General features: G+C 38.0%; 2 protein-coding genes and 3 non-coding genes across 5 annotated transcripts; 2 read left to right on the top strand and 3 right to left on the bottom strand.

The window, feature by feature from the left end:
- Positions 1 to 1,613: 1,613 nt before the first annotated feature.
- LOC131782131 (limbic system-associated membrane protein) lies at positions 1,614 to 6,709 on the bottom strand. Its single transcript, XM_066173151.1, has 5 exons — positions 6,574 to 6,709; positions 4,247 to 4,585; positions 3,830 to 4,159; positions 2,847 to 3,113; positions 1,614 to 2,486 (listed from the first exon to the last, which is right to left on the bottom strand). The coding sequence occupies exons 1-5, from the start codon at positions 6,632 to 6,634 to the stop codon at positions 2,140 to 2,142; spliced, it is 1,344 nt and encodes a 447-aa protein (XP_066029248.1). The 5' UTR covers positions 6,635 to 6,709; the 3' UTR covers positions 1,614 to 2,139.
- Positions 6,710 to 8,840: 2,131 nt separating this feature from the next.
- LOC131782129 (leucine-rich repeats and immunoglobulin-like domains protein 2) lies at positions 8,841 to 17,476 on the top strand. Its single transcript, XM_059098841.2, has 5 exons — positions 8,841 to 8,967; positions 13,662 to 14,000; positions 14,521 to 15,135; positions 15,734 to 15,895; positions 16,487 to 17,476. The coding sequence occupies exons 1-5, from the start codon at positions 8,916 to 8,918 to the stop codon at positions 16,969 to 16,971; spliced, it is 1,653 nt and encodes a 550-aa protein (XP_058954824.2). The 5' UTR covers positions 8,841 to 8,915; the 3' UTR covers positions 16,972 to 17,476.
- Positions 17,477 to 20,097: 2,621 nt separating this feature from the next.
- Positions 20,098 to 20,168, bottom strand: Trnap-cgg (transfer RNA proline (anticodon CGG)). Its single transcript has one exon. It is a non-coding gene; the product is annotated as a tRNA-Pro (tRNA).
- A 1,267-nt stretch (positions 20,169 to 21,435) lies between these two features.
- Trnap-ugg (transfer RNA proline (anticodon UGG)) lies at positions 21,436 to 21,507 on the top strand. The gene has a single exon. It is a non-coding gene; the product is annotated as a tRNA-Pro (tRNA).
- Positions 21,508 to 24,257: 2,750 nt separating this feature from the next.
- Positions 24,258 to 24,329, bottom strand: Trnap-agg (transfer RNA proline (anticodon AGG)). Its single transcript has one exon. It is a non-coding gene; the product is annotated as a tRNA-Pro (tRNA).
- Between the last annotated feature and the right edge of the window lie 1,235 nt (positions 24,330 to 25,564).

Raw genomic sequence — 25,564 nt, 5'->3', positions numbered from 1 at the left:
TTCAGGCTGAGTTTGAAAAACGCAGAAAGCGTGATGAAACCGTGATGTGTAAAATTGGTGTCTTGTCCATTAGGGTATTCTTCTCAATAAATGTCACTCTTCATTGGGGCGGGTATCGAAGGCAGGCTCAACTCCATAAGTAAACTGCAAGGTTCTCATCTCAGATCTACTTTCATGTGTATCTGAAAGTGTACATAAGTCAATCCATTACCGATACTTTTTTCTTCTACCAGTACTCAACGTCACTTCCACGCAGACAAACATCGCCCTCGACGAAGGAAGCACAATAACTCTCACTTGCAGTGTCATCTTTTCAGAGGCTTTCGCTGTGGTCGTGTACTGGCTTTTGAACGGAAAAATAGCATCTAAACCTGAAGTATTGCACCAAGAATTGAATGGCATGTCCATGGCAAACAAAGTTAAACGACTCAGCATAACGCTGGAACTGAAACATGTGACCCTCGCCCAAAGTGGAATCTACACATGTGGTGCAAACTCCACCATTGATTTAAAAACACACGACATAGCTGTGAACATACGTGACACACAAGGTCCAGATTTAAACGCGCGCGCTTATGACTGATTCTGCTTCTCTTTGTCAACAAAATGAAGACTTTTCATTGTTTACCAACCTTACAGATAAAATAGAGTCTATTGACTTAAATTAAGCTGAGACGAATTTTAGCAAAAAGGCTTAGATATGGATAAAGCCCGTCGGTACATTTGATCTGTCAGCTTCTCTTGTGTTGACAGTTTCAAGATTTTTCCCATTTTATCTTCAGAAGAGATAATAATACTGTAAAAAAAAGATAGAAGTTCCATGCTGTTCTTGTTTGCTTTTCTGATGTCCCTTAACACTGCATAAACATTATTAAGGCAACCACATCCTTAAGATGTGAGAAGAATCTGTCCTTAAGAGGCCCTCTCCACTCAGGTGATTCAAACATTGCTAAAAGCCATAAAGCAATTATTGCTAGTTCTAGTTAACCTTCACAACATTATTTTTCATCACCGAAAAACTGAATTATCCGGTACGACGATGTGGACAGATGGTAACCAAACAGTCATGGTGTCGAGTCTTCTGATTCGTTTGTAATTTCTTAACTTAAGGGAATTATTAACTCAAAACTAGCATATGAATAGAAAATGAAAAGTCTCGTAATGAAAGAACTTTCCTCGCCATTCAAATTATGACTGAAATGCAAGTTAACATTTCATTTTCATGGTTAAACCCACCTTCTTTGGGTTAATAAAACCTGTTAGAATAGTAATGTTTGCTCTGATAATGAAGAGCAGTTTCATATCATTACTTTTTTCAGCCTCAGATGACCTTGCTGAGAATTTCCTCAGGGAATATCACAGGTTTTTCCCCCTTACGTAGATTGTAGCGTAGTTTGCATTTTGACAACAAGACAAGTTTTGCCTCCAAATAGAAAGACATGACATAAGATTGTCTTTTAGACCATTAGCTGAATATCGATATAACAGGTTAAGGTCAATATTCAAATTCGTAAGCGATTGTTAGGAAAAGACCGGTAGATGTCATTTACTCAAGGAGGAAGACCATAAAGTCAAATTCAACAAAATAAATCCTTTTTTAAGGAAAAGGACGTATTATTTTATTAATTTCTGTATCATTTCCAGTGTAATTTAGATAAGTTAAATTTTATTAAGTTAAGTATAAAATTGACCCTATGAGTAAAACGAATGATTTAAAATAAATACTGTGTTTAAAACTGCTTAAAATTTAATTTTTAAAACTATCTCCCACAAATCTCAGCATTAATCTGTAGTAATCCAGTCTATACACGCAATTGGTGCAATCTTTGCTATTTGCGACACATTGATTAGTTAAACGGGGTGTGTGCTGAGTGTGCAAGTATAACCTTTTACGTTAATCATAGATTAATCTGCATTGGGTGAAAAAAGAGCAACGAAACACGATCGCCGAATTACTTTAAATACCCATCTGATCCAAGCGCTGAAAAAAGGGGAGCCTCCCGGACAGTTAATGAAGCTTCTGTTACCTGAATGTTTGAGTGTATGAAAGTGCAACAAAAATATATCAATGAAAATTCAGCAAGTTAGCCGACCCTTAAGATGAAGATTTCATTCCCAAAGAGCAACGCATGCCTTTTTTTATTGTTTTTCGTAGTAGCAGTAATGTAGTTTGACGTCCTTCGTAATAAAAGACGCTGGTACCTCTCCATTGTACGAGTTTTTGTTTTCTCGGTCTTCACAGTCCCAGAATAACCACTCTTCTGTGACACGCATGCCCAAAACTGCCTGACAACGGCTTGAGTGCTTAAGGAGGAAAAACGGCTCGCGAATGGGCAGCTCGATAGGGTTTTCCGCTGACCCATCTGATCGACAGCAGAACTGCAAAGTAGTATCCTTTTTGTATTCACCGTCAGGTAAAATGCCTTCAGCCATGTTGTCGTTTTTCGTGTCCTCGTCGTCCCATTTGATCTCTCCTTCTTGAAATCCTGTCGCACACAAGAAAATACTACCTTGAATCTCGTTACTCGGTTGTAAATATTTTCATTGTCTAATCTTAGTATTCATATGCCTTCTTTGGTCCGGGAATCAAATCAATTCTTTATTATAAAAACGTTAGCTGTTAGATCTGTGAAGCTTTTGAGGTTGACATCATCATAGTTGATATCAGAACCATGCAAGTTCTTACAGACCCTTTCCTGGGATGGCCACGGATCAAAATTTCAAAAAAAAAAAGACCAAGGGAAAGAATGAGAACCAGCGAAAAAAAAAAAAGGTTCAAGGTTCATGAACCACAATGGCGAAAGATAAGTTCATATAAGGTCGCTCTCAAAAACCATACACCTTACCGCCTGGGCACGTTCCCTTTCTGTATATACAATATTGCCCTGATGGCCAGAGTCTTCCCCCCGTTTCAGTTGTCTTTACACAGAAATGCTGAGTAATCTGGGTGGGAGTCTTATCTCCTTTCAAGTGAAGTGGACTGGACCAACTACTTCGTGGACCTGTTTCCTCTGTGTCTTGCCGATGATAACCCGCTGACCAAGTGAACTCACTTGTTATTGGACAGCCACTATTTGGCATCGGCAAAGCATAAGTTCCTCTTGGCCACGACACTAGAATTGGTAATAAATGAAAAACTAAGTTTTCAGAGCATCAATTACACATTCGTTGTGAACAGCAAAACCTTTGAATTTGGTCAAAGTTGAAGGGTCTCGGCAATTTCGGTGTTACTGCGATTAAATGGAAATTCTCTATTCTCAGTTCTCCATTGATTTTGATTTATTGGTTCTTTCTCTTTTTAATTACCATTTCTTTGCACAGATTATGTTCCAGTGAATTTCTACTAAGAGAGCAGCGTTGGAAATAAACCAGTGAAATGGTTTGACGAGAAATCAAATGGGGCACAGTAATTTTCAAGTGGCATTTTGAGAGATTTAGAAATATAGATGTCAACAATTTTTTTCGTAATACACAAATATGCGAATGCATATCAGGGCTTCAAACGCAATAATACTGCAATCAAGACCTTTTTCCTATTAAATGCGAACATATCAGGGATTAAATCAAATTTGGTCTGACACGTCTGTCATCCCCTCTACCCTTTCCTAACGCCAGATGCAAACCAAATGCAAACGTAGCTTGGCCTCAATTCCCTTTTTCATACCCTTCTACAAGATGCATATGTTTTCTCTTTACTTGGAATTCTAATTGGCTCATATTGATGTTCTCTTTGTTCTGACTGGGCTTTGTTTCACGCGATTCGATTCCAAGGCTCTCTTTTGAAGGTTCAGAGGAAGGCACGAATGCCATTGTCTTAAGGCTTACTCACCAGTTTTAAATAAATTCAAATGAATAAAAGTCTCTTTGACGATCGCCTTTCCAAAGTCGGCCGTAGATGCGACACACGAATAGTTACCGATATCTTCCTTCGAGACATTTGTTATATGTAACGAAAAATTCCCTTGCCTCTTTGGGAGGAATTTGACAATGGCTTTCTTGTTTGAGCTTTCCTCGATTTCCTGGCCCTCGAACTTCCACTTAACCATGGTATCGAGCTCTTTCACCCTCCGACCAATGCACGTCAAAGTAACATTGGAACCCTCGCTGGTCACTACGTAGGAGCGAAGTGCCTTAACGACAGGCAGGATTACAGAGACAGCTGTATGGAGAAAAGGCCAGAGTCTCAGATTACTATACTAGCAGCAGTAAGTGCCCAAGAATACAAGAATTTGCAATTGAAACTCACCTTCATCCTGAAGTGACAGCTCTATATTCTCCTTTGCCTCAAGAATCGCGTCAAGGTTTATTTTGGAGACTTTGCAGGTGTATGTACCAACATCTGTGTCCGAAACATTCTTGATGGTAAAAGTAAAGTTTCCTTTTCTTTTATTTGTCTGATAGTGTGGCTCTGGTATTACTATTTTGTTGTTTCTTTTCTTTATTTCTTGTCCGTTGAATTCCCAAGAGCTTGAGGTTGTAAGTTTTCTAACCCTCTTGGCAGAGCACATCAAGGTTACTGTGGAACCTTTTTGTGCAACAACAGCCTTATCGACCACCGAGATCTTGGGCTTCAGAGCAGTAACACCTGATTTAAGAAAAATGTAAGGGAAAGAATGCAAAACTTATAGTTTCATTGACACAAGAGCGGCTCGCTGTGCTTTGTGAGATAGACTCGGTAAGGGTGCAAAGATTAAAAAAAAGGCGGAACATAAATTTGTTGAACTTACGCATTCCTTTCCCAATCTTAAAAGAAATTTTATGGTAGGAAGTCTTCTACTGTGGTACAAATTAATCATTTTGAGAAAGGACATTTCAGTTGCAATATGGACAATCGATAAAGAGATGCATCACTGAAAATACGTCTAACGCTGCCGTCAATAAATTTTCAGTCCTCTTAGAAAACAAATACACTGGTATGGTTATGTTCATGTCTTTCTGCCCCATGATTTCCGTTACATAAAAGATTGATCGGAGAATGGAATGAAATGTAGGTGAGCTCGAAATGCCATAGTTTGCGTGTTATTGAAAGGCGCAGTAACGTATTCATTTGGTAAGAAGAGGATCGCTATCTTTCTGCATTCAAAAATCTGGCTCCCCTTTTCTGTTGACAGGAATACTACGGGAGTTATGCATAAATATTATCTAATTATCAGGTCAAAGGAGCTCTCTCGCCTATTGTCTCAGAAGACAGGAGCAAATCCAGGTTTCCGTTGCAGCATTAAGGGGCCAGGGCGCAGTTGTTCGAAGACCGATTAGCGCTTTCCCTGGGTTAAATTTTAATCCGGGTTTCTTTATTCCTTTGTTAAAAAGCCCATTTTGGACAATTTTCTCTATCCTTTTAAGAGTATCCAGTCTTCAAATTTTAGATAAAAGGAATGATAGTGAGTTTTCTATTAAAGCTTTCAAATATGAAATCAGACTTCACAGTAACCCTGGGTTGATCTAAACCCAGCATTGAGCAACCTAGTCCAGGCTTCTTATAGAAGGGACGCCAGTCCATTAAAGGTGTCTCCCTCAGCCTCTTTTGAGCTGAGTTTCTCTGACAGATTTTCATTACTCATCGAAGTACTCCTGAGCGGGGAGAGATGCTAACACTGAATAAGCGTTTGGCGCATGAGCACAACACAATAACCGCGGTTAGGGCTCCACCTCATACGTTTCGATCTTTTCTTTTGGGCTAACATCTATTTTCTATTTAAATCGTTTACTGTTTCGGAAATTACATCTAAATGTGGATTAACTTTGCTAGGAAGTTTTTTTATTGTGTGCAAGAGGGCTGAAAACACTAAATTGACTGAAACTTTACAGATAAAGTGCTACAGTGCCTAGATCAGGTTTTTCGTAAATAATGCTGTGGTTGTTCATCATGGCGAGGTAAAATTATTCCACAACCGTCTAATGAGCCCTCGAGGAACTTCATGGCTAATTTCGGGGCCCTCCAGTCTGGTGGCTCACTAAAGAGGGTGGCTGAGGAGAGGGCTAATCAGAGCTCATTCAGAGTCACAATGAGAATCACAAAACTCCTTATAAAGTACGCATTTCTTTGATGAAAAAAGTCTAAATGTATGTAATCATTTACGTAGCATTATGATAGTCATATGATGGATTCTCTTTCTTTTTCTTTCAGGGAAAAGGGAAGGAGAAGCTTATTTTAAAACGATGGCTCAACAGAGTCTATAAAAATAAGGCACTTGACGTTTTTCTCTAGATAACGAACTCATTACCCTCAGAAGACTACCTGTAAGCAGTCGACACGTCGCTATCTTCATCGGAAGCGACTAAATCGTGAGACAAACGATCTTACTTTTCTATGATCTTAGGTATAATGTGACAAGGAAAAAAAAACTTTATCGCGAGTCCGGGGAAACCCTACAGAAGATTTATTTAAAGGAACAATCAATTGGAGCTATTCAGAGCACGACTATGTACTTACACAGAGCTAATTTATACGGTCACCTCGTTCAGCATGATCAGGCATGAAATGAGGAGCACATGCTCTTACTAATTTAGCTTACGTGCACATTTTTTCGGGTAATTTGACTCCTTTTCAAAACAAAGATCATTAAAACTCACCTGAAATTAAGTAATAATGTCCTAAAATACAGGTGATAAAAACAGCTCCTCGGAAAGTCATTTTGACGACAATGTTAATGTGGCATTCCCCAAACAAGTGGAGCAAAGAGAAAGCAAGCTAAATATCTATTTTAATTGTCTGACACTCCTAACACGTTCTGAAACAATTTAATTTGTCTAACAATGACACCTGCTCATAGCACACGCTCGAACCCATCGTCTTTCACTTTTGTCCTATGAACGTCCGCGCTTCGAATTGTTTAGTGAAAAATCAAACAAGAAAGATAATCAGACCTTCATATTTCATATCTCCAAGGCGAACACGTGCATTTACGTAGAACTTCTTTGTTTCCAAGATAATCAATCATCGAATTGTCAAAACATCTGAAAACCCTCAACGCCTAATTCAAATTGTATTTTAAGAGCTTGACATGAAATGGTCGTCGAAACTGAAACAATTCAACTTTTCCAATTAATTGGCTTTCGGGTGAATTTGCGCGACTCAAGGTCATGACTGAAAAAATTCATTCCCATGTCTTATAATGCTCCTATTTTCCGGATAAACGACTCTTGACCGCGTACAAGAAGATCCCTTCTTCTCAAGCAGGTTCAACAGTCGTCATGGACGATAGATCAAAAAATTTACTCTTCGAACTTTCTTCGATCCGAGGCCTTCCTTACTTATCTATAGTAAGCTATTTTAAAAGCGGAATCAAAGACTTGTCGTGGAAAAAGAAAGCTCGTTCTTGTTCTTCTGTCTCGTTTCCTCCAGTATTGTCTTCCTGGATGAAATGCATCCGCATGATATCCTCTCCTTGAGTATACATCCATGCCTGCTTAATCACGGTTCGAAACGTGCACAAAGCAAAGGGATATATATCGTTCTCTCAACAACTAGTTTCAGTGAGACATTCTTACCATATTAGAGAAGATCGAAGCTGCCTTGAAGGTCCTAAGTGTCTCAGATCGATTTCAGCTACGAATCGAAAGTCCTTCAAGCAAACTAGTTTCCCGTTTACGTTAGGTAACTGACGGAAAGAGATAGGCGCTTTGTGCTTTGATATACCTAAATATTAGAACCCGATAACTTACAAATCCAAAAAGAAGTATGTGGCACGCATTCGAAACATGCTGATCCACGCTAGAGGTCGCTACCTCGTGAGGCAAACTTAACAAACAATTAATTAAACTTAACTTTCAAGTGTTTTTACGATGACTTATCCCAAACTTTGCTGCGATATAAACTTTCTAAATATACACTTTCTTTTCACTGATAGCGTTAAACTCTGGAATTTACTGCGCTACGAATGCATCTACCGTAAGCACGAGGATATCGCACCTAAAAGTCGATGCATTTGATATTCGCAGTTTAGATAAATATGTTCCGGGACCGAGACAATTTCAACGACGAGCTGTTTTGGACTAAAGAATTGACAGAGAAGAATGAACACACGCAGAAAGTTATTAACTTTCCAAATAATCCTAATGCAACAGAATCAACCGCGCGACAGAAATTTCATGGTTTCATTTAATGTTTTCTTTTTTTGTTTCTTTTTTACGTCTTAGGTGTCTAACATTCCATACGTATCGCTCTCTCCCACCATAGTATCCTTCTTCAAAGCTTTGTTTAGAAACCATCATGCGTCGTGTATAAATTCTGCGTCAGTTAATATACTTCCTATCTCTCTGTTCTACCATTTAATAACCTGTTGCTAGGGTTGTCCATTTTCAGGCCTGGCTTTTTGTGACAGGTATCAAATCAATTTAGTTTACTTGCGATTCATCCATTATAAAAAAAAAAACTAATTATTGATAGATAACAATGGTATTCATATCAATGAATAGGGTCATTTATCGGCTTGCCCAGCAACCACAGTGATTGACTTCCATCGAAAGTATAATTGTTATTTTAACTCAAATTACTGGTGGCTTTATCATCGAGGCTACAATCAAATCAGGAAGGGGGAGGGGGGGGGAGCTGATACGTTATGATATCACCGTGTTTGCAACAGGCTTCCTGATAAAACCCCGTGAGTGCTGCAGAAGCAATGAAACTACTTAAGGATGGATGTCCTACTCTTTAAGAACTCTGCTTAAAAATTCCAGACAAATGTAACTCGCTTTCTGTTACAATGTTCTTATGAATTAATCTAAAAACTGTTCCGCATTCCCACTTTATCTATTGAAATGAACCCCTCCCCACTTTTAAAACACTTTCTTTTAGCGGAAACATCATATCATATATCAACCTTTCGAAAGTGAAAATTATTTCAACCAGTGCAGGAAGTAGTCGAAGCTGTTCTTCAGGCAAGCTCTCGAGCAGACGGCTCGGCAAGTAAAACATGAGCTGTCTCTTTGCACCTCTGCTGCTTGGAGCACTGCTATCGGCTTCAGGTAAGGGTACTTCACCTAAATATGCACGCGTTGATACTGTGGGTCTAGAGAGGGAAACAGCAGTAAGCCACGTGCAGGATTGATTCCGGTGGATTTGGCAGAAAATAATTTGTTTCCTATCTGAAACTTGGCTGTCGCGAGGCGAATCTAAGCAGTGTTGCGTTGTTACTTTTTCCGCAGTTGGCAGCGTCCTTATGTTAAGATCTAAACTCGATCTTTCTGTTTGCACATCTGATATTTGAAAACTAAGATCAGTGGTAGCAATATTGGCTGACAGTTACAATGGTCGGGAAGAAGCTAATAAATATCAAACAAGGAGCTTTTGAAAGTGAAAGTCATGCGTAAATTTTGCTTTACGGGTGGGTTAAGATTTATTCTCCGCCAGCTGTTCTTTATTCAGGCGAGCTCGGATATGAATAACAAAACGAAAAAGACCGCATTCACCCAATAGAATCACAAACCAAGATAACGGTAGCTTAAATGATGACTGCAGCTTTGCAAGAGTTTGCAAAGCTCAGAAATAGCAAAAGGTATCTCCCCGTACAACTTTTCGTCATAAACAATACTCTCATCTAAATATCCAGATTGGAAAATTTAAAAATAAAACCCTTAGAAAATAAACTTCATAGAAGCACCCTTCAATGAAACTATAGCAGTACTCAAAAGCAAGTGGTCTTTCTTATTGTCTATAATGTAAAATGAAATCTAGTTAACGACGATCTTGTATCGACACAAAAAGCACCTCTTCCACTCGGCTCGACCATGACTTAAATAGCTCTCATTCGGCTGCCACTCGTTTAAATAATTTTTTTGCGGCGAGTTCTTTTACGAGAGTGTTTACTTTCTATTATCAGAACTTGTAGAAATTTAATTCAATTTAAAAGGCAAATAGAGATCGCTTATCTGATGTCGTGTCATTTAATAGACGCCTAGAAGGTTAAACATTTTCCTGGTTACTCGTTTACGCGAATTGTATTCATCGTATTGGGAAATGAGTCCTAGACAGTTTGGGAATTCGAAGTCGATTACGGTAGGAATTTCATACTCGGACTTGTTACGGGTGGTCATATAACCAAATCATTTTCAGCATACGTTATGGACATCGAAAGAGGCCGAAGGCTTCGGTGAAGTGATCTATTAATAACGAAGAGACAGCTCGACGGTGATCTTATCAATACACGACTTAAAACTATCTTGAAACGGAAACACCCACACTCAGATGGAATACTTCCAAACCACATTTCGCTTTTGACAATGAATCAACTGTCACCTGTTCCCCTTAAAAGGAAGTCATGTGGATGATATATTGGGTTTAATTGAATTCAACTCAATTTCTCATCCAAGGGGAACAGGTGACAGTTGATTCATTGTCAAAAGCGAAATGTAGTTTGGAAGTATTTTCACCATGAGTCATGAACAGTTAGATGGACGAAAGTGAAACAAGCGAAGTACACGGATCCTGGTCATTTAGCTTCAAAAGGAAAGCAAATTGGATTTCATAATTGAGCTAGGTTTTTGCAAATGTGGACATCTGAAGACTCATATTGAACGATGACATGTGTATCACACAATCAAGTTACGTTTGTAATATAAATGTAAATATTTAAAGACTCAACAACTAGAGACAGGTCAAGATATCTTTAGCATAAATGTTAATCGAGTCGTTGTTTCTGCACAAAACTAAACAATATTTTCGCAGATATTTACAAGCAAGCTTTTTAATTAATCATGATCTTCGTTTAACTACAACAAGGCTTAGTTTTCCCTACACAAGCTGTGACTAAGAAGTAGAAAAAGACGTTTAATTGAATGCGAGCAGAATGTTTGAAAAGTGGAAATGAATTCAGTTGACCTTTATCATCAAAGTAATTAAAACCACGTGTAGAAATTTGAATGAACTCAAGTCAAACTAATAAAGGATGTGGAACTTACAAGCAGAACCTAATGGAAATTCAAGAGAACGGAAGACGACTGAAACTCTATTCTCTCTCTATTCCCTTCCCGTTTTTAACTCTAGCTCCCATGACTCAGCACAAGTCATCTGGGTAAGAAAGTGCGATTGTAGCAGTCTACGGCAATAAAAATAAAAATTTGTCACCCAACAAATGAAAAAGACTTTTGATAAACAATCACCTTTTTGCGCTCTCCTTTTCTCGTCTAATTTCAAAAGTTTGACTGTTTGAAGAGGTTAGTGATCACTGATCATTGCCAACACTTAATCAGTGTTTTGCTTAGCCATTTTTAGTAGTCTTTTCAAGCTAAATGAACCTTAAAGACTATCAAGAAAGGAAAACGAATCCTTGCCATAGATAACAGAGATTTCAGCGCTTCCCTGAGTTCTTTAGATTCAAGATCATGGAAGAAAAAGGTAAATTGGTTGCGTTACTATTCCTCGGACTCCTTTGCTATTCACAAAGCGTTAGAGTCTTTCACAAAGACAGGGGAGAGTCTACCTTACACCACGATGTCCTTTCTTCGCTAGGGAAAGCAATAGGAGCGCAGTTGCTGACAATTCATGTACTTCAGTTTACCTTAATCCTGTTCGCAAAGTGCCTGAAAGGAATGTTGATTATCGCGTAGAATGCTGTTACGACGAAAAATACAGCAACTTCTGTTCGCCGTTGAAACTTTGTGTTATTATCAAGACCTTCTCGCCATGCGACTGAGAATAAGTATTGACCCATTGTCATCATTATTTTTCATCATATTTGATTCAAATTTCTTTTATCGGGTATTACTACTCTAAAGCCCAGTGTTTCGGCGGCCAACAAGGTTGTGATAGCAAGAAAAGGTTTCAATGTAACCTTGATTCCGCCTTGCCAGGAAGGTTACATCTCTTACAACCTCAGACTCCTGAGAAATCAAAGGACTAGAATAAATAAAAAGTCACAACAGGGTAGAAATTCTTTCGCCACACTGCTGAAAAAAGACTAATTCGTACCACAGTGGCTGACTTCAGTCTTACCAAAAGTTTTTTTTAAAGTGTTAAACGATAAAAATACAACTATATTTAATCTGAAATATCGTAAGGGTTTCCTTATATTGGTGTCGGGGAAAGGAGTGGAAATATTATATTACTTTAAACCATTCCTGCAAAAATTATAAAAAGGCAGGTCGGTGACCTCTTATTCCTTTTGGAGGTCTTATCTTAAGGGTGGAGTTTGGTCACGTTTTCCTCGTTATGATCGTGAAGTTGACATGGAAACAGTTGTTCAGTTTCTACGGTAATAAGAACTCGTGATAGTGTCTTGGGAAAGTTATGTTATTAATTAAGTTAATTTGTTAATCCAGAAAGAGTGAATCTCTCTGGTAAAAGGTCACGTTCGACACCTCTCGTTCTTAAAGGTGTAAACATGTGATACCCTTCATATTTTGCAATTAAATAGTTATTATAACTAGCACGTAGCAACTTGGGGGCGGTACTTGTGAACGCCCCTTCTTCACCAACTTTTGTGATCATAATGTTGTCATTTAACGGTCTTCTAAGGCAATTTTCTGTTAAGATACCTCTTCAGATGTACACACATACATACATACATATACTATTTGTTAAGGCAGGTCGGTTTGCGGCAACCTAAAGGCTGGTGTGGACCTGCCGACAACTTAATTAAAAAAAAACTATATTTATATAAAATCTTGAATAAAATAAATTAATTAATTAATTAAAATTTAAAAACTAAAAATATAAGAAATCTGATCGTTTTGATGTTATCAGACAGGCCTCTTTTTCGAATTGGAGTTGGTCCAGTATCTTGGAGGCTTGTCTAAGTTTTTGTTTAAAAAGTTGATAGGAGGAAGCGTCCTTGATGGCTCTAGGGATTAAATTCCAAACGATGGGTCCTCTATATCTTACACTATTTCTGCCAATGTTGCTATTGTACCGTACATGCGAGAAGTGATTTGTGCGCCTTAAATTATAATTAGTATTAGTGTTGCAAGTTTCGAAGAGGGCTGTGAGTTGATCAGGTAAGCTATTATGATAGATCTGGTACATTATAGAAGCGAGCCTACGCTTGTAAATGTAGACTAGAGGTTTCCATTTTACAAGGTCGAGAACGTCAGTGTCAGGAGTTTCGGTAGGGAGTTTGTGAACTAGTTTGGCTGCTTTCAGGTGCAGATGTTCTAAAATATAGAATGTAGATGTGAATAATATTCTGTCAGTAGGTTAGTTATGATTTTTATATTACCAATCTCGTTTCTGTTCTGGCCAATCTTAACTGTAAGAATAAGAAAATTTAAGGTTTTGATTTTGTAACTGCGTAAATAACTCGAAGGCGCATACCTAGTAAGCAGGAACTGTCATACGTAACCTAACATGATTCGCTGGCTGAGATGGAACGATGACGATACAAGAAGATTGACCGCTTAGTAGTGTCATCTGCAGTGTCACCTTTATAAACGATGACCCTCGCTTTTCTCATTAGATAGGAGTTAGTCCCCGTCGTAAGAACTTGAGAAGAAAAGAGATTAAGGAAGAATCAACCAAAAAAACAACGAGCGTTAGAGATTTTACATCTAACAAAAGCCACAGACTGGGAAATGAATGTATAAGTATATACAAATAATTTGTGTACCGCCTTCCTTTGAAGCTATGCACTCTCATCTCGTCCAACTAAGAGAGCGACTACAAACTGCTCTTGTGTTCATGAAAGTTTTAATTTCGTATTGTTTCTTTTACCTTTTTCTTAAATCAGGCGTTATTGCTCTGAAGCCCAAGATCTCCGTGGTCGATAAAGCTGTTGTTGTACGAAAAGGTTCCACAGTAACCTTGATGTGCTCTGCCACAAGGGTTAGAAGAATTACAACCTCAAGCTCTTGGGAATTCAACGGACAAGAAATAAAGAAAAGAAACAACAAAATTATAATACCAGATCCACACTATCAGACAAATAAAAGAAAAGGAAACTTTACTTTAACCATCAAGAATGTTTCGGACACAGATGTTGGTACATACACCTGCAAAGTCTCCAAAATGAACTTTCCCGATACGCTTGATGCAAAGGAGAATATAGAGCTGTCAATTCAGGAAGAAAGTGAGTTTAACCAACATTTCTCTTCTCTTTTACCTTAAAAGGTGCTGCAGCTCATTCTCATTTTTCGTCACTTAGGGGAGAAAGGAGAATAACATCCGGTCTTCATGACAAACAACACATCAAAACACACGTCCCTCACTCCCTGGAAAGTCGCTTGAGTTCCTTCCATCTCTCCATCCCTCCCTGCCTCGATCTCCACCTCATCCAAGACAATAGAAATGTGAGAGCCCGTTTAGCGTCTATCTCTTTTTTAACCTAATGAATCGCATACGTGTAACGTGAATGATTCAGGCTGAGTTTGAAAAACGCAGAAAGCGTGATGAAACCGTGATGTGTAAAATTGGTGTCTTGTCCATTAGGGTATTCTTCTCAAATCAATGTCACTCTTAATTGGGGCGGGTATCGAAGGCAGGCTCAACTCCATACGTAAACTGCAAGGTTCTCATCTCAGATCTACTTTCATGTGTATCTGAAAGTGCACATAAGTCAATCCATTACCGATACCATTTTCTTCTAACAGTACTCAACGTCACTTCCACGCAGACAAACATCACCCTCGACGAAGGAAGCACAACAACTCTAAATTGCAGTGTCAACTTTTCAGGAGCTTTCGCTGTGGTCGTGTACTGGCTTTTGAACGGAAAAATAGTACCTAAAACTAAAGTATTGTACCAACAAGGGGATGGCATGCCCTTGGAACTGAAACATGTGACCCTCGCCCAAAGTGGAATCTACACATGTGTTGCAAACTCCACCATTGGTTTAAAAACACACGACATAGCTGTGAACATACGTGACACACAAGGTCCAGATTTAGAATTCACACACAAAACTAAATCGTATGTTGAAATTACAAACGGTACAAATGTTACGTTAAGTTGTCTCGGAATTTACCCAGCAGCATTGTTTGATGACACTTTCTGGCTTTTTAATGGCAGTCAAATAAAAAGGAACAAGCACTTTGAAATAAACAATGACTTTGTTGACAACAATGAGGAAAATATTAAAAGGAGACTTCTCAGCTTAACGATATACAATGCTAGGGTTGAAGATAGTGGAAAGTACGAGTGCGTGCTCAACACTTCACATGGCTTGCGGAGGAAAAACATCAAGGTTAATGTGACATTTTTCCCAGGTAAGGGTTTCTTTTCTATTCGCTCCTGATCTTTTACTGCAATAAAAACAGCGACTCCTTTACGCAAAGTGCCTGAGAGGAATGTTGATGATCGTGTAGAATGCTGTTACGACAAAAATTTAGAAACCTCTGTTCGCCTTTGAAACCTTGCGTAATTATCAAGACCTTCTCGCCATGCGACTGAGAATGAGTATTGACCCATTGTGATCATTATTTTTCATCATATTTGATTCAAATTTCTTTTATTGGGTATTACTACTCTAAAGCCCAGTGTTTCGGCGGCAAGCAAAGCTGTACATCTCTTACAACCTCAAACTCTTGGGAAATCAAAGGACTAGAATTTATAAAAAGTTACAACAGGGTAAAAATTCCTTAGCCACACTGCTGAAAAATGACTTATTCGTACCACAGTGGCTGACGTCAGTGTTACCAGAAGCATTTTTTTTAAATACACAGTACAAGTCGTCTAACGCTAAGCTGGAGTCTGCATAAGAGACTACCCAGAATAACCACTGCAGACTCGTTTCACTCTCCACTCGGGGAAACCTGCTAAAGATCTGGTGCTGATTTTAATTCTTAAAATTTTTTTGAATCACAGAACGCGAAGTTGAAGAAGCCCCAGTAAACACGGTGAAAGAAGAAAACAAGCGCTTACAGCTAGCACTATATATATCTCTGGGACTGTTCGCTGGAGTGGTAGCTACCATAGGATTTTTGGTCAAGTTATATTATAAAAGAGCACCTAAAACTCTTCCATCAAGTAAGCGAACGCGTATTTTTATATGCACGCAGAGGTACAGGCGTCTTATAAAAACGGAAGACGTATACGACCCAACGTTTTATGTCCGCGAAACTTCAACCCCCTCGTCCACCAAAATTCCGCAATGGCGATCACAATTTTTGCGTGGAAACTGACCACGTGTATGATCGCCAAAAAAGGATGTCTTGAGTGAAGACTACGCTCGTTTACATTAAAATCAATGAGAAAAAAATTAACATATTCTTGGCGGAGGAAAATAGTCAGCGAAAAAGTCCTAGAGACTTCAGTTACTTGATTAGAGAAAAGGAAAAAGAAGAACATCGTAGAAATATGACCTAGCTCTTACGAAACTCAGTCGAAAAGTGCCCTAACACCAAATTCTCAGGACTATCCACTAAGGAAATATTTATTTATGGTGGTTGGAGGAGCTAGCTATGAGATATTTCGCGTTTTTCAAAGATTTTGAACAGTTTTGCGTTTATTTAACCTTTTTTTGAGTATCTGTATTGCGTTTGTGAATTTTTTCAACTACACAACGGTTTTAGTCGTAATATTTGTTAACAAAGAATTCTAAAAATTTTCTCTTCCTAGTAAAACCTTTCCCAGGTGATGAAGAACCAATCTACGAATATGACGTCTTTATCACCTACAGCAGGAAAGACTCTAATTGGGTGGATAGCAAGCTACTAAGCTTGTTGAGTGAAAACCAGGTCAAGTACTGCATCGATAAGATGCATTTCAAACTTGGTTATCCCATTCTGGATTCTATTGCCGATAGTGTGTACCAAAGCCGTTACGTGTTGGCAGTGTGGTCGGGGAGTTATGCAGCCAGCAGATTTTGCAAGCAAGAGCTCGACTATGCCTTACACAAAAGTTTTCATTACAGTGATTACTCAGTAATATTGATCGGTCTCGAATCGATTAGTCTCAAAAAGTTACCGAAACCATTACGAGCAAGAACATTTCTCAACTATTCTGACAGTGTTGATAGAGAAGGATGGGAAAAACGGCTCGTAAAGCATCTTAAAAGATCTGCACCTGAAAAGTATGCGCCTGTGTTAGGAACTCCTGTCTGACTACATACATTGCGTTACGACACAGACATCTGTTATTTGTCGGTGTTTCCTTTAAGTGTTTACTTTCTTTAGAAAGACATACTTTTGTTATTTCCCTCACATTGAAGGTGACTTCGCAAGCCGTGGCGAACGAGTCAAGATACCTTGTATATGCTAAAGTTAGTAGTTATAAAAAGCATGATATCTGTGCAAAAAAACTGATGGGGACAATGAAAATAAGAACAAATTGTTTATTTGGCATTGAATAACTTAATGGGTCTTCTCAGTCTAAAACCAGACCGTTGGTGAAGATAAACGCCTCCGCGAGAAATTTAGTTGAAAATTCCGTTTTCCATATTGAAAAACGCCAGTTACAAGCGGAAAATTATGGACAAAAACGAAAAATGAAATAAAAATGAGGACAGCAACAGTTATATGTTTTATACTCGTTTTCCTGTCACAGATATTAAGTGAGACGGAACATCAAGAAACAATAAATTACCCTCGACTTGCTCGGAAGAGACGGTTTTTTCAGAAACCATATTGACCCTTTTCTCTGCAATTAAAAATTATGAGTAAAAATTTATCTCTTATGCGTTTTGAGATTCCAGAGCCCGTACTCTTTGTCTTCCTAATAGTCCATTTTACAGTTGTGTGCTTGGTTGCCAAGCCTTTGAACAGGAGTGAGGCTAAGGGTGACCTTGTTATGATACAAACCTTGCTGCTTTTGAAATGCAAATTAATTTGTTATCATGCTAACTAGATTCTGGTCTCTAACACAACAAGGTCACCTTCAGCCTCACTCCAAATCAAAGGCTTGGCAACAAAGTACACAACTGTAAAATGGCCTATTGTTCAAATATCATGAAACAGGCAGCTTGTGCGTCAGTCAAAGTGGCGTTTTATCGAGAACGCACACGTTGCTGTGACCAGATACATACTGTGATTCTTTCCCTTCTTACAACGATTATTTGAAATCTTTCTTTGTGAAATATTACGGAAGTGTCATTAGAACTAAGTGGGTGAAGCCAAAATTGTATTTACTTCCTACGATAACACTCTTCTCGTACAGTAATTGGAAGACAGTGGGAATCAAACCTGCCATTTTGAAATTAATTCAAAGTGTGAAACGACTATCCGAATACTTAGCGGATGCAATAATTTTGAATGAGATTTTCAATATCGTAACGGTTTTGAAGAACCTTACTCCGGATAAGGATTAAAGAATTAGTAATTGATGTTTAACCCAACATGGCCTGTTATTTGACGGGTGAAGAAATTCACTCCTGAAGAAGTAAGAAATACAGAACGATAGTTGTTTGCAATCATTCCTGAGATTCATAGTAGAAATCCGGCATAGTAAGTCACTCCTTAGGAACTGCGGAAAATAATAACAGTGTTTACACCTCAGAGCAATTATGGACATGGCTCAATTTTGGTTACAATTCGCTCCTCAGATGCATGAGGAGAATACAATGCGCAGGTCGTTGTTGTCGTTACAAAACGTTTTCACGCAACGCCTTACTTTTTAGCCGGAAAGTGAGGTGTTGACTCAATGAAAGTTCCCTTTATTAATTTGCAGGAGTCGTAAATGAAATTATAATTAAACAGTAGTCGCTGAAAAAAATGGTCGCTGAAGACAGGAGTGGAAGACATTCTTTGGAAATCATTCGTTCGCTTTTGCGCCAAACGCGCAGCTTTCGCGAGCTTTGTTTGCCCAGACTTATTTCATTTTCAATAAAGTTCTCCGAATTTTTCACACTGCAGAAACCTTTATTGAGAATAAACATACCTTTAATTCAATTTCATGTATCCTAAGCGAGAAAATATCGTAAAGCCCACCTAGTAATTACATTGCTTCCTCTGCACTATGTTTTTGTTTGATGACATCTCGAAAGACGCTAGGAAGCCGGCGAATTTTTTCTATTGTTTTCTTTTTCGTAGGCATCTGGAAAGAAACTTACTTTGAAGTAAGCTGGTAAAGAAAATTTTCGTGTGGTAAACTAATTGACAGACAAAAGCTTGCGAATGGAATATTTAATTTTTTTGTTTGAAACCACTAGGGACATTCTCTACATTTACCACATGCGAACAAGTGTCGCCTCCGGGTTTAGGCAGTGGAGGGAAAATATTACAACACAAACCCGTGATCCTATGCTTTCTGTCGTTTCTTGTAAACTGCTTTCTTTGACATGTTCAATTCAGGCGGCGAAGACAAGAGAGTGTGAAATGTGAAAGTAATGAAATAAAATTTTATGTGGTGAAATGATTTGGTAAAGTTTTGAGCGGCGCGCTCTGCTTTTGACCTACGATCACGTGATATGAATTTTATCGCTGATTGGCCTATTTTTGTCACTCCGAACAACGCGCTTGACTTCAGTTTCTGTTTGGCTTTAGACCTGACATTGATGAAAACGAGGAATACAGCTGACACTTCTTCAGGAAAACATCAGAGCGATACTTTTACAGGGATCTAATGAACTAAGACTTTCTTTCAGTGCTACCAAGGCTAACGTTATATTAAAAATTTTTTATTTGAGGATCTTTATTTTACCACCACGTCATAATTTTTTGAAAACTATGTAGACACCCTTCAAACTTTATTTTGCGTAAAATCTCTCACATGACGGTTTTTTTCATAGAGTGTTGAGGGGATAGAATGAAGCAAGACAAGATAATATCAATCGTCTATATACTCTTGAGCAAGAGCAACTTCTATAAGGAGTGCTGAAAAAGAGAATTATATATATTTGAAATAATGATGATGAAAATGACAGTTGTTACTATTTATCAAAAATAGTTCTTACCAAATCTGCTTCGCCTTTTGATGATATGAATATCATATCATCCTAAGCGCTCGTCAGACAGATTCCTGCCTGGTTCTGTCTGACGAGCGCTTAGGCACGAAACTCAGAGTAACAGAGAATCGATGCGTCCTCTTTGATTCTTTCACTGTCTTATATATACTCAGCTCTGCTACCACAGCATTGAGCACTTCATGCCAAGGTAGACTCTACCCCCACATTTATTTTTATATATATACATATATACACACACACATATATAAATTTAGAAAAAAAGCTGCACAAGCTAATACAAAAAAATTTAATTTATTAAGGAAATTAAAAATTTTCTTTCCACTTTTAGGGGCCTGTCCGGGAGTCGAACCCGGACCTCTCGCACCCGAAGCGAGAATCATACCACTAGACCAACAGGCCGAATCGATATATAAGATGTGAAAAAATTATATATGAAGAATAACTTTTCCTTACGTGACTAACATTTCAGTGACATCGGTTGGATTGCAATTTACAGATTTATAGTGATACAAAAAAAAGCCGTCAGGTGATTTCCTAATGTTCATCAATTCGTTTACTATAATTCTAGGCTAAGTATTTCTAATGTCGTACCCAGTTCCTACCCTTTTGTAACTTAACTGAACTGTTTGCCATTGCCATGGTAGGTCTGGGTACGAAACTAGGGTATTTCAGTTTGAAAAAATTTCACCTTGCAATTGAGTGTTCTCTCCTTTAGCTTTTAAAATTTTACTCGATAGAAAAATGCTTCCCTAGAGTAATAACAAAAGAAAAGGGGACAGTCGCAAATTTCAACGGTGATATTTTCACTCTTCAACTGTGATACATAATTTGCCTCAATTCAGTGTAATAATTATATGGAAATAATAAAAAATAGTAACGTAGTCCTTGTCACGCGATAGGTTCGAGTTTTCTGTGGCAACAATGGCGGCAGTCCTGGGCAGCAGTCCCGTTCGGATATTAATTCTTGTAACATCACCACATCCTAGTAACTCTTCAGCGTGATAAAGACGACGTATGGAGGATCGTGAAGAACGATGATTGACGTCTTCTCCTTACCTGAAAAAAGGAGGAAATCGAAAAATCGATGAAACTTGAATCGTTCCATTGTTTCGCTGGCGAGCTATCGAACTTTTTCAAGTTCAGGAGTACGATTCATCAATTATCGAAGGGAATCGAAAGCAATCAAAAGTCTGAAGGTTTTTTTAGTTCGATCAAAGAATCTTCGCATGAACATCGGTTATCAGTTATGATTCTCAGGGAAAGAGAGGGATGCATGCGTTCGAATGTTCCCTAAGAGACACCCTGGCATTAAGAATGAGTGGCTCACAAGATCGGTACTTCGCCAATTTAAACAACATTAGACCCACCAAGCTGTCTCGCGAAGTAGATATCTTTAAATTCATAACTGAGCCTTTACCTCTCAACACGGCATGATACGTTCCTCGGCCCGTTCTTTGGTTTTTTGTTCTGTTTTTTTTTTTTTTTCCTCGTTTTGCAAGAATAGCACCATTTAAGAAATAACAGAAAAGTGCATGTTTCCTTCCCACCGTGGGGAGTTCACTCGTAAAGATAAAGATCTATATTTAATGTTGCGTCATCAGCCTTTCAAGTCCTTCCTGATACCAAAGATATAATTACCCAAATTAACCACTATCTTCGTAAGTGCGGCCTGTTGGTCTAGTGGCATGATTCTCGCTTTGGGTGCGAGAGGTCCCGGGTTCGACTCCCGGACAGGCCCGCCGATTTCCTTTTTATTTCGAGATATTTTGAGTACTTCTGTCTTTCCTTTCGTCTTCCTATTCTTTTAATTATATTTTTTTTTCAATCATTCATTATTACTTTGACCAGCTACAGTAGAAAAGCATTTCCTGACAACAAATCCAGACGGGAAAACGTTTAATGCAATCAAAACACTGTAAATAGCTGCATTGCAGATATTCAAAGGGAGAAAAATTTGTAAAAGTTTGGAGACGCTCGAGGGAACACAATACAGGGGGTCAGCAATAAGTTAAAAAAAAAAATTGGGGATTCTAAACCAGTGTTAACATCTATGCACTAATTTTGTACATTAATAAATTTTAAAAAATTCAGATTTTGGATGCAATATATAAGATATTAGGAACAAATTGACATTATCATCATCGTTCTCAGAATCCCAACCATAAGTATCTACTGTTATTGTAACTGCTGTCAATATTGCTCAGGTAGTGTTTGTTGAAATCATTATCGCTATAATTATCTTCATCGTTATTATCATCATAATCACTATTATTATCTTCATCATTATTATTTTCATTATCACTATAATTATCTTCATCATTATTATTATCATCATCAATGTCATCATCACTCTATTGGCCAATGTCAGTAACATTATTTTGCATTTTGTAAAAAGAAAGCACAATCACAGCAATCTTCTTATGAGCTGCCTCCAAATGGTTGCAGGCTGGTCAACTGTTATTCTTTTCTTCACATTTAAATTATCCTTCCTGCCTTGTCAACACAAAAACAACAGTATTTTCTACCAAAAGCGCTGCAAAGAGGGCTCACTTGCATCCATTTAAAAAAATAATCATAGAAATAAAGAAGGTGAGTACTTATCAAAAGGTTGTAGCTTAGATCCCTATTGGGAGCACTCAGAATTCTTTTTCTCTTAGCATGCCTGTGTAATTCACTGGATAACATCACCTTTCAATAATAATCATGCCTGTCTTTATGCAAAGTGTCTATAATTATTTTGCAGCTGACCAAACCCTTTCACTCTCAAGATCCTTTAGTAATCCTCCATTCAACCTTTCCACCTTAGTTATTACAATTTTTATGTTGGTGCAGAGATTTGGTTTTGAATCAACTAATAATCTAAAAATCCTAATTGACATTTTTCTTTATTCTTGTTTTATTGTCTGCTTGATATTGTATTGATATTGTAAGGAGAAATTTTCTTGACTATTCATGGGATTTAAAAGGTTAAAATTTAAGTTACTTATAATAATGGTGTGCCTCCAACCTCCAAAATATACCAAGGACAATACATTGTTAAAATATTCTACCAGTGGACAAATTCAAGGTTTTTGATGTATCTCCAGGAGTAATTCAACTGCATCTGAAATTAAACTGTTTATATGAGACAAATAACTTGTCAAACCTAAAATGAAGAATAAAAATTCTAAGCCTCTGGCAAGTAATTAGAGTTTTAAAATTGACATGACAGAATTTAAGGGTTTAGTAACACTATTGTTGCCTAGGCCCACAAGGTTTTGTAATCTACATTAGAAAAATGTTTATGTAAAACAAATGACATGCCAAAATCTGACAATGTGCAGGATAAGTCTGTTTCAAGCTAAACAATATCAGACTTGAACTTCAGTAACAAGCCAATAGATTTGAAAAAATTTCAGTTTACTTCCAGTGCTAGAGTTTGACTAATGGCAACCATAATTCTATCATCACTTGTAATTTTTTTCAGAATGAAACCTCAAAAACTAAAAGTTCAAAATAATCAATCATGATGTTTATTCATGGTTTTAATTTGATTCTGCGCCTTTGCAGACTGGTATCAAGAAGACATAAAAAACCACGACAACTACTGATCACGTCAACTTTGTCCCTAACTTTGGGCTGGAAATTGCACGTGTTGATGAAATGCTTGTGGAAACCAAGACAATCACTCTCTCTTATGAAAAATAAATAAATGATAAATAAAAAAATATGTATAATAAAAAAGAACGATCAAACAAGCCAGGTGTTTCATGCTAAACAAAGCAGCTCAGATGTTTGGAGAAGTGAGTATCACTACTGTCAAACGGGAGAATTATGGTGTTTGAAATATTTCTACAAACGTAACGTAGAGTTTTTGTAACGTTTACCCACTCAAAAACAAAAGTAAGGAAACAAATTAATTCGTAACTTACCTACGCGATGTGTGGCGCGAAAACTACTAGCTGGGTAGCCGGGCTTTTCGTAGTGTTGGGCGAAGGCAATGCCAGGGTGGGAGAGGGGTGGTTAGAGCGAACAGAACGGACGTTCCGATCCTCTCTTCCTCACTCGATCTCCACGCTTTTTTTTCGAGAAATTTCAAATTTCACAACTTTTTACAATGCTTTTTTGTCAGTATCAACCTCAGTATTGTCCCTAATAGGTTGCCCTTGAACATGACCACGAGGATCGTTTTTTTTCTCCGTGGTAAATGAAAAAAAAAATAAAATCACATATTTATTTATACACAATCGCTCTAAAAGTTCCATTAAACTATTATCCTTAACTAGAGCTTAGATACTTAGCGACCAGAGTTGAGAAATTTCTGTTCGATTAACAAGTTTTAGTTTTCATAACCATGATTGCGTTCGGTTTATTCTAAAGCGATCGGTGTTAGGTATTCCATCTGATCGAACGCAAACAAGAGCTTTAAATCGTGCAAAGTGAGGGAGAAACAAAAAAGATTGAACCTTGACAAGAGAAAAAGACTATTATATAAAAAGAAAGAAAAAGGGGCCTGTCCGGGAGTTGAACCCGGGACCTCTCGCACCCTAAGCGAGAATCATGCCACTAGACCAACAGGCCTACGGAAATTTGTTGGGGCAAATTATAATATATTTTCCTCATGCATCTTTATATTCCTGCAAAGGTAGCTCGCCTGTCCGCGAGATCGCGACACGTAGTGAATAAAATCGGTCCGATCATCAATTTTGAGGGAAATTCGTGTCATAATGGGATTTTAATTACTCGAACTATATCAAAAATCTTTTCGGGACTTTCCTCATTATGGAACCTCAGAGGTTTATCAGCTATTTGTCTTCACTCTTCCGCAATCGATCCAAGTTTTGGTCTATTCCTAACGTATTAACTATTGATTTTGAAAAGCTGAGATTGCGAGTGTTGGTTTTAAAACAAGAAAAAAGAAAAAAAACACAGAGGCACAGAGGCCATGTGGGTGGCGAATGAATTCACGTTTTAATGCAGAGTAGTGATCCAATTTCTAAATAAGGTTTTCGTTCCGCTATGGAACTCTCTAAAGTCGGGCATGGGACCGAGTTTAGCGACCATCATGCGAGGCTGACGCGCGACCTGCGTCATAAGGAATCATTGTGACGTCATTTCTTACTTCACTCGTTCACTCGCGCCAAGCGCAAGTTTCCCAATTACGTGATGGAGGAAAAATAGTTTGGAGACAAATCGGAGATGAAGTGGGTGGCTACGCTAATAGCGTTTCCACTTTTATTTTTGTTCTCAAACGGTTATAGACAGTGCTAAACTGGAAGGTGAGGTATTTCCTTCCTTTAAAAAACATTTTTGTCTTACTAGCGAGTAATGACTTTTTGGGGTTAATGATAGGAACAACTTTTTCAAACTGAGTCTTCACGTCAACCGATTTACGCTTTTTGAAGGAATCTCTCAGTTTTCATCGCTAAATCTTTCGAATAATGACATTTGAACTTTTCGAAAAGCACATTCCCATGAAAAATACTTCTAAACGCTTTTCGCAAAACAAATATTTTTAGTTGCTATGGTAGCTGTGCGCATGGTTTTCAGTTTATTTCTTTACAGCGCGCGCACCACAAACGGTTAGGTTGCGCCGAATTCTTTCTGTTGTCTTTCGGACCAGACCATTTCAAAGAACCAACAATAAGTGCGCGAGGCTAAAAGAAGATCAATGTCTTTTGATTATGAAAAGTTACTGAACATAGCAATTACCACATATTTGCCATTTTTCATCTTAAATCTTCATTTATTTTGTGCAGAATCTCTCAGTCAAGTTAGTGAGAGGCAAAGGTAGAATGATTTCAACCAACACAACA

The sequence above is a fragment of the Pocillopora verrucosa genome, chromosome 10 (genome assembly GCF_036669915.1).
Source record: "Pocillopora verrucosa isolate sample1 chromosome 10, ASM3666991v2, whole genome shotgun sequence".
Lineage (NCBI taxonomy): Eukaryota > Metazoa > Cnidaria > Anthozoa > Scleractinia > Pocilloporidae > Pocillopora > Pocillopora verrucosa.
This window is presented reverse-complemented; position numbering and strand designations above follow the sequence as displayed.